Source organism: Contarinia nasturtii, unplaced genomic scaffold, assembly GCF_009176525.2.
Source record: "Contarinia nasturtii isolate CC-2019 unplaced genomic scaffold, AAFC_CNas_1.1 Cnas_scaffold_1698, whole genome shotgun sequence".
Classification (NCBI taxonomy): domain Eukaryota; kingdom Metazoa; phylum Arthropoda; class Insecta; order Diptera; family Cecidomyiidae; genus Contarinia; species Contarinia nasturtii.
In genome coordinates this window covers 9,373-20,282 of record NW_022199031.1, presented here as the reverse complement: position 1 = coordinate 20,282, position 10,910 = coordinate 9,373, and the positions used below count along the sequence as shown (strand labels likewise).

At 39.5% G+C, this 10,910-nt stretch overlaps 1 protein-coding gene across 1 annotated transcript; it reads left to right on the top strand.

Moving 5' to 3' along the window:
* The first annotated feature begins 22 nt into the window (after positions 1 to 22).
* LOC116346787 lies at positions 23 to 1,364 on the top strand. Its single transcript, XM_031776992.1, has 5 exons — positions 23 to 218; positions 326 to 453; positions 529 to 621; positions 697 to 1,122; positions 1,345 to 1,364. The coding sequence occupies exons 1-5, from the start codon at positions 214 to 216 to the stop codon at positions 1,362 to 1,364; spliced, it is 672 nt and encodes a 223-aa protein (XP_031632852.1). The 5' UTR covers positions 23 to 213.
* Positions 1,365 to 10,910: the final 9,546 nt, after the last annotated feature.

The window sequence follows — 10,910 nt, the reverse complement described above, 5'->3', positions numbered from 1 at the left end:
TTTTGTTTTCGTGTGTGGCTTCCTATACCTCGTGTGTTAATTTGAATTTCGCGCTCGTGTGTTGTGTATAGGCATTTTGACATTTTTTGACAGTTGTGTCAGAAAGCGCCGACGCTTTCGGTGTGTCATTAGTGCATTGTTTACGTTGTGAATAGACGCGTGTTTGTGTTTTTTCCGGTTTTTTACGGCGGGTGTAGCAATTTAAAGGTGAAAATGAGGTGAGTTTTGTTTTAATTTTGTATTTTTTCGTCGTTATTTTTCGTGTTGTGCTAGTTTGTGTGTGTTGGTCCGTGAATTAATTTATTTTGTGTTCTTTTTCCTTCAGTGGTGCTTCGGGATTTACTGTTGTAGGCATTTTGGGCGTCGATGGCTTTATTCGCGATGTGTCGATTCCGTTGGCAGAAGGCGAACGGACCGTTCGTCTTGTTGATTGGGATGGAACCGTGCTTTTACGTATGTTTACGTGTATAGTTGTATTTGTTTTGTTTTCAATTTATTAACAAAAATTTGTATTTCTTTTCGTTTTAGCGTGTTTGAAGTGTTATGCTGGTGTTGACGATTCTGGATTAGCTGACGATAAGCGTATTGCTGGTGGCGATATCGCGCCCGTTGAAACTATGGGTGAGTTTTTCCTTCTTCTTTTTTGGTTGTTTTCCGTATGTGTTAATTGTTTTCATTTTTGTTTTTTCGTTTTAGTTGACACCACACCCGTTGTCGAAGCTATCGAGTATGGTCCCGGTGAAGGCACGAGTAGCGGTAGTGTGCGTCGTCGTGCATCGATAGTGGTAACGCGTATTGATTCCGATGATGGTGACGAAGATGCGGTTAGTTCGGCTGCTTTGTGGTCCGGGGCCAATAAGCGTCGCCGCAACCATTTTGGTCACCTGGATGTTTCTCTGGTCGACGAACCAAGAACTGTTCGACGTGGTAATCGGAATATGATGCATTATAGTAGAATCCACAATGTTCCGCTCGAAATGTCTTCGCCGCTGTATGGTCTCGACTCCAATACCAACCCGGTTAGTCAATGGTTGGAGAGGGATATTTTTCGTCATTTGCGTATGAACATGCTGGATGGCTATATGCTGCAAGATTGGCTCAAGGCTGCTGGGCAAGCCTCCGGTGTCAGGCCAAACGTGGTCGTAAAAAATAGTTTTAAGTTAGATTTTTAAATTTATTTTTTAAGTCTCTTTTTAAATAAATTTATTTCAACTTCTGTATCCAAATTGTCTGGGTCTTTTCATTTTTTGTGGCTGGTTTCGTGTTGTCAATTCCTCTGCGATTTGGTGTAGTTTGTAGAATTCTGTGACGTTTACGTGATAAACCAATTTGTACACTTCGTAGGTCGTGTGTGCTGTGGCTAAATTGTTAAAAAGGAGTGGCACTTTTTCGTCGACTGGATTAGTTTGTTTGTGGTTGCATTGTTTTGGATGTTGGGCGTCTCAGATGCTGTAATCTGAGCTGTCATAATTGATATGCCAAGTATTGATAGGATTACTCGTTTCATTGTGGCTGTTTGTGGGAAAGAATTCAAGCCTGTTAGTTTTGAACGTTAAAAAAAAAAGTTTGTATGAATCAATCTTATAGACTACAGTGGGTAAATGGTTATTTGTTGAGCTAGGTCATGATATTATAGTTTTGTTTAAGTTGTTTTTTGTATTGGAAGATTTGTCTAACGATGCTGTTTTGTTCTTCAGGCAAATGGTTAATGAAATGCAGAGCTTTTGCTAATTTTATATAGTCGAAGTTAATTTTCTTAGTTTTTCTGCCGTCTTTATACGTTACGTATTTTTGATCGACCGCTATGACCTAAATGAGTAGTATTTTGACAGTTGACAGACGAACACACTTTTGTTCAGCTCCGCATACATTTCTGTGAAAATATTAAAATTTATTGTTTTCGACTGAATTTTCTCGAAAATAATTATTATCAAACCGAATTTTAACGTAATTTACTGAAGTTTTGTTCATTTATTGCGTTTTTCAACGATTTTTGAAGAAAATCAACTATCGTGTACTGTTAGTGTCGATCCAAAGTGCATTTTTTTTCTTCTCTCGTTTCTTCTCTGCGGCGATATAGTGAAAAGTGCACAATCTGATCGCTCAACGCATTTTTCCAATCAAATTTCCGACGATTTTCCGATAGTTTTGCTGTGACTTTCGGAAAATTCAGTGAGAATTGTGTTTTTAGCAGGTGTTTTGCCGGCTTTTGTTCGACATAACCTCGCATTTGATGATTGTTTGTGCTGAGTCAAGGTGAAGTGTTTCAACATACCGTGAATAAATTTACACTAATTGACCGCACAAAACGCATTCTATAATAATTTCCGGCGATTTTCCGACACACAGACAGGGTTTGCGGGAAATTTAAGTGAAAATTGTGACTTTTCCGACAGATTTCGATTGCTATTGTTTGACACACATTGTAAGTACATTCATTGTATTCACGGTTTACTCGCGCCATCTATTGTGTAATAGAAAGTGATTCGAACGATCGAAACCGGTTTAACCGTGTGCGGTCTGAATTCTTTAGTTAACCCTATGCAGTAAATAGGGAATTAATTCGAGATTTTATAGACATAGGAATTTATTGAGATAAATTAATTTTCTAGATATTTTCGAATATCTGTGAATTGAATATTTCATACAATTTATATCAAATAAAATCGTGAAAACCCCCCATTCGATTTGAAGTAATTTTATTGATTTTGCTGATATATTTCTATCAAAACAATTTAATTTATTAGAATCTCTGAATATTAATTGATAATTTCTTGACCAATTCATCCCAATTGAATTGGTATAGTAACTAGGGTGTCAATTCAAATTTTATAGACATCAGAATTTGTTGAAATAATTGATTTTCCGGATATTTTTGAATATCTTTGCGTGTGAATTAAATATTTCATACAGTTTTGATCGAATAAAATCATGAATATTGCATGATCGATTTGAAGTAATTATATCTATTTATTTCTACCAAATTAGTTTAACTTACTAGCATTTTGCATATAAATTGACATCTTTCAACCAATTCGTCCCAATTGATACGGTAGTTAGTGTATAGTGGCTAGGGTGTCATTTCAAGTTTTATAGACATCAGACTTTATTGAAATTAGTTAATTTTCCAGATATTTTCGAATATCTTTGCGTGTGAATTAAGCATTTCATACAGTTTTGATCAAATAAAATTGTGAACATTCCCTAATCGCTCTGTAGTAATTATATTGAGTATTTCTACCAAGATAGTTTAATTTACTAGCATTTTTGCATGTAAATTGACACCTTTCGACCAATTCGTCCCAATTGAATAGGAAGTTAGGGTGTAGTGACTAGGGTGTCAATTCAAGTTTTATACACATCAGAATTGATTGAATTATTTAATTTTCCAGATATTTTCGAATATCTTTGTGTGTGAATTAAAATATTTCATACAATTTAGATAAAATAAAATCGTGAACAATCCCTAATCGCGTTGAAGTAATATTACTGATTGAATTTTACGCTTTTTCTTTAACTTATCACAACTTTTGGGAAATTATACATTTTCCACACACTCTGATAAATTCACAAAGAGAATTTTGACTATATTTTTATAATAAAGAAATTATTACTTCTTTTATTATTCTTTTTTTTTAAATTCTATAAATTTACCTATTTCAGTGTACCAATCAAAAGACAAAGACGCAAATACTGATAAGTCGACTTTAATGGACACCACTGCTACCCCACAAAGGAAGCAGGTAGGGAGTCAGCTGAAGTCAGACGTAATCACAATATCGAACACAATACTTGCTCCGCCAACTCCAATGGACACCACTGTTCTTCCACAAGAGGGACAGGTAGGAAGTCAGCTGGGGTCGGACGGGTCCTTACCCTCCTCTTCTAAGGAAAACGCTTCTCTATCGATCGCCAAGGGCCAGATGGATACTCAGTTAGAGAAGAATGAAGCATCTGCTTCAACTGATCAGACTGTAACCACTGCCCAAAGTGACCAGAAGAAGGTGAAACAGCCAAAGACAGAGGAGGATAGGATAAAGGCTCGTGAAGCTCAAAAAAGACGCCGTCATAGAAATAGTGAGCGTAGAAAAGAGGGGAAGAAACAGACAGAAGGTAACGGTAATGGACCATCTTTGGGTGGGTCATCTGTCACTGAAGCTGTACCTTCGACTTCAAAATTTGTTGGGGACACATCAACGTCTACTTCAAAAGGGGTTGTGACGAAAAGTGGACCCTCCAAAATATTAGAACGCGTTCAAAATGAACACAATAAAACTTTAGCGAGTGGTTCCGCGAAACGTAGACGTCCCAAAGACGAAACTCCCCCAGAACCATCGCTGCACAAACGTCGTGATGCCAAGGACACGCCAGAGAATGTGGAAGCTCGTAGCTACGCACAGACTTTGACGAAGGCTGTCTTGACCATGGCAGTAGTCCACGTCCCAGAGCCGGGTCTTAAGGAGGACATTACTGCAGAACAATTCTGCAAGATGTTCACTACTCTAAATGACCTAATGTTTGAAGATGTGGATTCTGGTATGATCGGAACCGTTTTGCCCGGCTTCAAGACATTCCATGCAGGCGGAGTCGCAAAGATATATTGCGACGATGCCTTTGCACGTTCTTGGCTAGAGGGCGTGGTAGACAGACTCAGCACACTGATGAGCATGCCACTTATCGTTTGCCAGCACGATAAGGTACCGCGCCCTCCAAAATTTAGTGCGTATTTCCCGTACACCAAACAAGAGACCGGCAAGATTTTGAATATGCTAAAATTAGCAAACCCAAAATTAGCCGATGTCTCTTTCAAAACTGTACGTCGATCAGCCCACTGAAAAAGGAGTCCACCTCCTCCTTGCAGTTCGGCCTTCTGACAAGGCGACTCTGGTGGAAAATGGACCAGCTTTCAAGTTTGGGTTAGGTACGGCTCATCTAAGAGAGTTCACGCCCAAAACAAAGAAAGCTCCACCGATCACCAAGAATCAAGAGGCTTCAGAAGGACTCACTTCAGACTTCGAAGCTGAGATTCGAGCGTTGAACATCGACACAAACACCGAGGCTGATATGCTTTCCGAAGAGGATGAATTGTCGACAACTGTGATTCAAAACCCCACAGTTGCAGTCGAGACATCCACACTCAGTCTTGATGATGAAGGTTCCGTCCAGGACATGAAGTCGAAGACAGAAACATCTGTTACTGACACAGCCGAGGCGGAACCTCCAGATCAGTCGCTTGAGAATGAAGACCGCGGAAGGGGACACATGTAAATATATCCCCCAAGTGATGTCACATTCGTTACATTGTCCTCAAAGAACTCCTTTTATATAGTCTAATGGCTAATACAAATGTGAGATCAACATCTAACGCGACATCTTATGTCAGTATTTCAAATCAATTGAATACTATGGCATGGATTAGCGTAAATCAAATCAATTTGCACCATAGCAAAGCAGCGACTGCACTAATGTGCAAAACGTTATGTGACATGCAAACAAAAAAACAAGACACAATTTATTTGTGTCAAGAACCATGGACTGTGAAAAACAAGGTCAGTGGTGTTGACACGGATAAGTTGAAGCTGTTTTGTTTTAACAATTCTACCCAGCCAGTCAGATCATGTATTGTGACGACTAGAGACATACAAGTGACACTCTTGCCACAGTATAGTTCTAGAGATATCACTTCCGTGAGAATTTTAACTGGAGCAAACTCGCATATTATACTGAGCTCCTTCTATCTGGAGAACCCTACACATGGGGATGTCCCCGGAGAAGGTTTCAAGGCTCTATACGACTTCTCCAAAGCAAACAATCTCCCATTACTTATGGGCGGTGATGTCAATGCCCACCATACGGTGTGGGGCAGTTCAGACACAAACCGTAGGGGAGAAGAAATTCTTGAATATATAGCAACAACAGATCTAATTATTCTAAACAAGGGCAATTCACCTACCTTTGTTACAAGGAACAGATCTGAAGTATTAGATATTACACTGGCCACACAGTCATTATCGAATTTAGTGGAGGACTGGCATGTGGTAAGAGAGGACAGATTATCCGATCACCGGGAGATCAACCTCAAACTGTTATGTGCCAAAAAACCTTCAGAGAAGTTAAGAAACCCTAAGAATACGAACTGGGCTAGACTGAGGAGACGGATCGGAAGAAATGCTCATAATCTTAGTACCTTGTGTCAGGATCTCTCTACACGTGAGAGAATTGACCATATAGCTGAGACATTTGAGCCAACTTTGAGGTCTGCATTTCATCAGTCATGTCCAGAACGGGAACTTAAGAGGAAAGCAAACAACTGGTGGAATTCAGATCTAGCTCGGCTGAGAAAGGAATCAAGACGGCTATTAAGAATATTTCTAGCCCGAAAAGATACACCCCAAGGTCCAATTTGTCATGAAATATGGCAAAGGAGCAGAAATAATTACGCCAAACAAATTGTAATTGCTAAAAGGGAATCTGAAAAAAGATTCTTTAGCAAGATTGATGGTGCTAAAAGCACATCACGAATTCACAAGCTATTAGCCAAGGACCCCTCACAAGGACCAGGCATCCTCGTCAAACAGGATGGAAGCTATACAGAGTCTAATGAAGAAGCTGCAAAACTTCTATTAGACACTCATTTCCCAGAAAATATCATGGCCGTTTCTCCTTCTCTGAGCGGATTACAAGCCCCTTTACCGGAAACGGTGAACACGGAACATGATATAAATTTTACAAATAAACTCATATCACCAAGTCGTACTGAATGGTCCATATTCTCATTCGAACCATTCAAATCGCCAGGGTTAGATGAGATATACCCAAGTCTCTTACAAAAGTCATGGGATATTATTGGAGACATCATTGTATCCATATACAAGGCCTCAATACTTCTGGGTCATGTTCCAACCCCATGGCGATATGTAAAAGTAACATTCATACCTAAAATAGGTAAAAACGACTACTCGTCACCGAAATCTTTTAGACCGATCAGTCTGTCATCATTCCTCTTAAAGGGTCTGGAAAAACTGATTGAACGATGTCTACGTGAAGAGATTGAAACTAATGGACATTTGCATGAAAGCCAACACGCTTTCCAGCAGGGTCGCTCAACAGAAACAGCACTCCACGACATAGTCTCCATGGCTGAGAAGACATTCTCTGACAAGGAATTTATGACAACAATATTTATGGACATTGAAGGAGCGTTTGATAACGTATCTTTCGAAGCAATAAATAAAGGAGTGATGAATAGCACTAAAACAAGCTGATACAGACATGGATTAAATCCATGCTCGAAAATAGAAGCATAGTCTTGCGGATGGACGGGGGTAATATGACGGTACAGGCGTCGAGGGGAACTCCCCAAGGCGGTGTATTGTCGCCACTCCTATGGCTAATTGTCATGAATAGTCTTCTAAAAGAACTTCATGAAAATGGCTTCCATTCGGTTGGATATGCCGACGATCTTAGTATAATTTGCAAGGGAAAATTTTTGAATACTATCTCAGACAGGATACAAGCGGCCGTAAGGCTGGTTGAAAAATGGTGTCTGTCAGTGGGACTTAAGATTAACCCTGCAAAGTCTGAAGTAATAATCTTCACAAAAAACAGGAACTTACAAGGTTTCAAAAATCCTATCATATTCGGTAAAGAAATTGAAAGGAAGGACTGCGTAAAATACCTGGGTGTAATGTTAGACCAAAATCTTAATTGGCAAGCACACATTGAGTATAAAGTCTCAAAGTGTTTAAGAGTTTTCTGGTGCTGCAGAACAGCCATTGGTAAGACTTGGGGACTATCACCCAAATGTCTGCTCTGGCTCTTCACAGCGGTAGTTAAACCAATGCTTGCATACGGTGCTTTCATCTGGTGGAGAGGTACGCGAACCATCAATGCCAGGAAAAAGCTAAACCATTTGCAAAGAGTCGCATGTATGTGTGTAACTGGAGCAATGAGCACCACACCACAGGCCGCACTCGATACGCTCTTAGGTCTACCTAGACTAGAAGACTTCATTGAATCTGAAGCAATGAAGACTGCTTTTAGGTTAAAACCGCAAACCAACATATTTGTTAAAGATTCTCACACAGAATCAATCAAAAATCTCTTCATAATCGATAGAGTTCTAGAAGCACCAGCTGATAGACTTCCTAAAACCTCTTATAACTTCGATAGAAGATTCGAGGTAATAGTGACTAAGGATTTGAATGAGTTTTTTCTACACAGCACGTGGGCGCACTCCTCCTACTTCACTGACGGCTCAGTCAGAGAAACGGGAGGCGGGTGTGGTATCTTCTGTTCAAGGGAGAACAACGCTCTTTCGATTCCCTTGGGACTAACTACAACAGTCAAACAAGCGGAAGTAACTGCAATTTATCAATGTGCATTAAAAATTTTGGAGGACAGAGTAGAGGGAAGCATAGCCATCTTCACTGATAGCTTGGGAGCCATAAAAGAACTTCAAAGCTTTACGGTGAGGAATGGCTCAATTATGGCCTGCTACAATGCACTCCAAAAAATAGCCGAGACTAATCCACTTAGGGTTGTCTGGATTAAGGCACACTCAAACATTAGAGGACATGATGTGGCAGATCTGAGGGCCAAGGAGGCTTCACGAAGCACAGCCATGGGGCCGGAGCCAATTCTTCCCGTGGATTACTCACGAGTAAGGGAAACCCTGGCAACATGGCTCAAGACACGAAGCATACAGAATTGGCAAAATATAACCACATGCGAACAGACAAAATTATTTGTCAGATCACTATGTACTAGACTGACCAGACAACTTCTGAGACTACCTAAGAGTGATATTAGAATTGCCATTGGTCTCTTGACGGGGCATAGTAAGGTCAACTATCATCTAAGAAACCTACGTCTCAGAGACGATCCTGATTGCAGATTATGTGGAAGAGAAGTGGAAACCACAGCTCACCTCATTTTCAGATGTCAAGGATTGGCCAACCTGAGGATAGATTTCGATGGATTGATAGATCCACAACGACCTGAAGCCCCAATAATAATTTTCAAAATCATTGATTTTTTCAAAAAGGCTTGTGAATTAAATTCCTGCCTTAACCCCATTTTTGGATAACTACTTATTGGTGTGCATTAGGCACACAAACGGGCGTCTTGCAATAGGTTAAAAAACCTGAGCAACGAGAAACTACGGATATTACTGAAAAGTAGACCTAGTATGCTCCCCGTACGAATCCAATAATCCAATAATCCAATGACCTCGAAAGGACCTTTCCATGCGTAGTCGAATTTTCTGTCTTTGACGATGGTTTTTACTAATATGCTGTCTCCCACTTTGACGGTGATGGGGTTCGTATATTTGTCGTAATATCTCTTGTTCGTTATCTTGGATTGATTGAATTTTTCGCGCGCCAATTTCCAGGCGTCGGCGAATTCTTTTCTAATTAACTCAGCATAATTGTCATAATTATACACTGGTCTCTGTTGTAGAATTGCGTCTGGTAAAAGTACCATTCGTCCGAAAACCAATTCAAATGGTGTCAGACCAGTGAGCGCGTTTGCTGTGATAATGTACGAGAATGTCGCATATGGCAGTAATTCTGGTTTCTTTTGCGTGTAACATCTAAGATATTCTACCACCGATCGATTTCTTCGTTCCACTATATTAGCTCTAGGGTTATATGGTGTGGTGGTGATATCCTTGATTTTCAATCTCTTGTTTATTTCTTTGAATAGACCTGATGTAAATGCTTTTCCGCCGTCGTGCGATACTTCGGCCGGAAATCCGAATTGCAGTATTATAAATTTGATGAAGACGTCGGCCGTTGTTTCTGCGGTTAAATCTTTTACTGGTATGGCTATGGTGAACTTTGTGAGGTCGCAAGTGGCAATGAAGATGTTATTGTAGCCTCCCATTCCTGGTGGTGATATTGGACCAATATGATCAATATATATATGTTCGAATGGTTTACTGCCCGTTGATGTGATCTGCATTGGCATTTTTGTGTATCTTGTTACCTTTGCTCTCTCGCAGATTGGGCAGTTTGACACAAATTCTTTGATGTCTTTGGTCATTGTCGGCCAGTAATAGATTTGTTTCATCGTTGCCTTCATACGCTGGATACCAATATGTCCTCCCAATCTGAGATTGTGGTGCATTTCCAGTGCTTTGTTGATGTCATCAATGTCCGTTAGTTCGATTACGTTGTGTACATATATGGCGATGTTCATATGGTGTTGATCGAATGTTTGGTGCATAAATTGTTTGAACATGAATAGCTCTTTGGCTTTAAAATCTACTTCGATTGCTATTTTTTTGTATTGTTCATTTTGTGTAGTCTTTTCGATCGTGTCAATGACCGTTTGAATTTCGTTTTGAGAGGGTGGCATACTTTTGATCAGAATAAGTGATTGGTCGTTGGTGATCTTGTATAACGATGTTGATTTTCTGATGTTATCCGGGTTCATGAGCTTTTTGGTTCAAATTACTCATGATGAGTTGTTGACGTGAAGTTTGCGCAGTTGGAAAAACTTTGTATTTTTTTATATTTTCGTGATTTGCTGATACGTTGATTTTTTTTGAACCAAAATATGTAACGTAAGCTTGAGCTTGTTTGTTTATTTTTAAGTTGTGTTGGACAATTTTTTTAATTTTCGTTATATCGTCGTCAGCCGGAGTGAATGTCCGTGATTGAATGTAATGTAGACATTTTTTGTATTCTTCGTGATCGATTGGACTTTCTTCAGTTTGGATTTCGTTAGTTTCAGCACTTTTATTGAGTTCGATGATTTCGTTAATTTCGTTGGTTTCATTTTTTTCGTTGCTTTGCTTGATTTCAATAATTTCATTTGGGTCGACAATTTTTATGTTTAACGTTTTGATCATATTTTTTGTTTCATTTAATAATTCTTGGGCTTTGCTAAAATTTGACAGGATT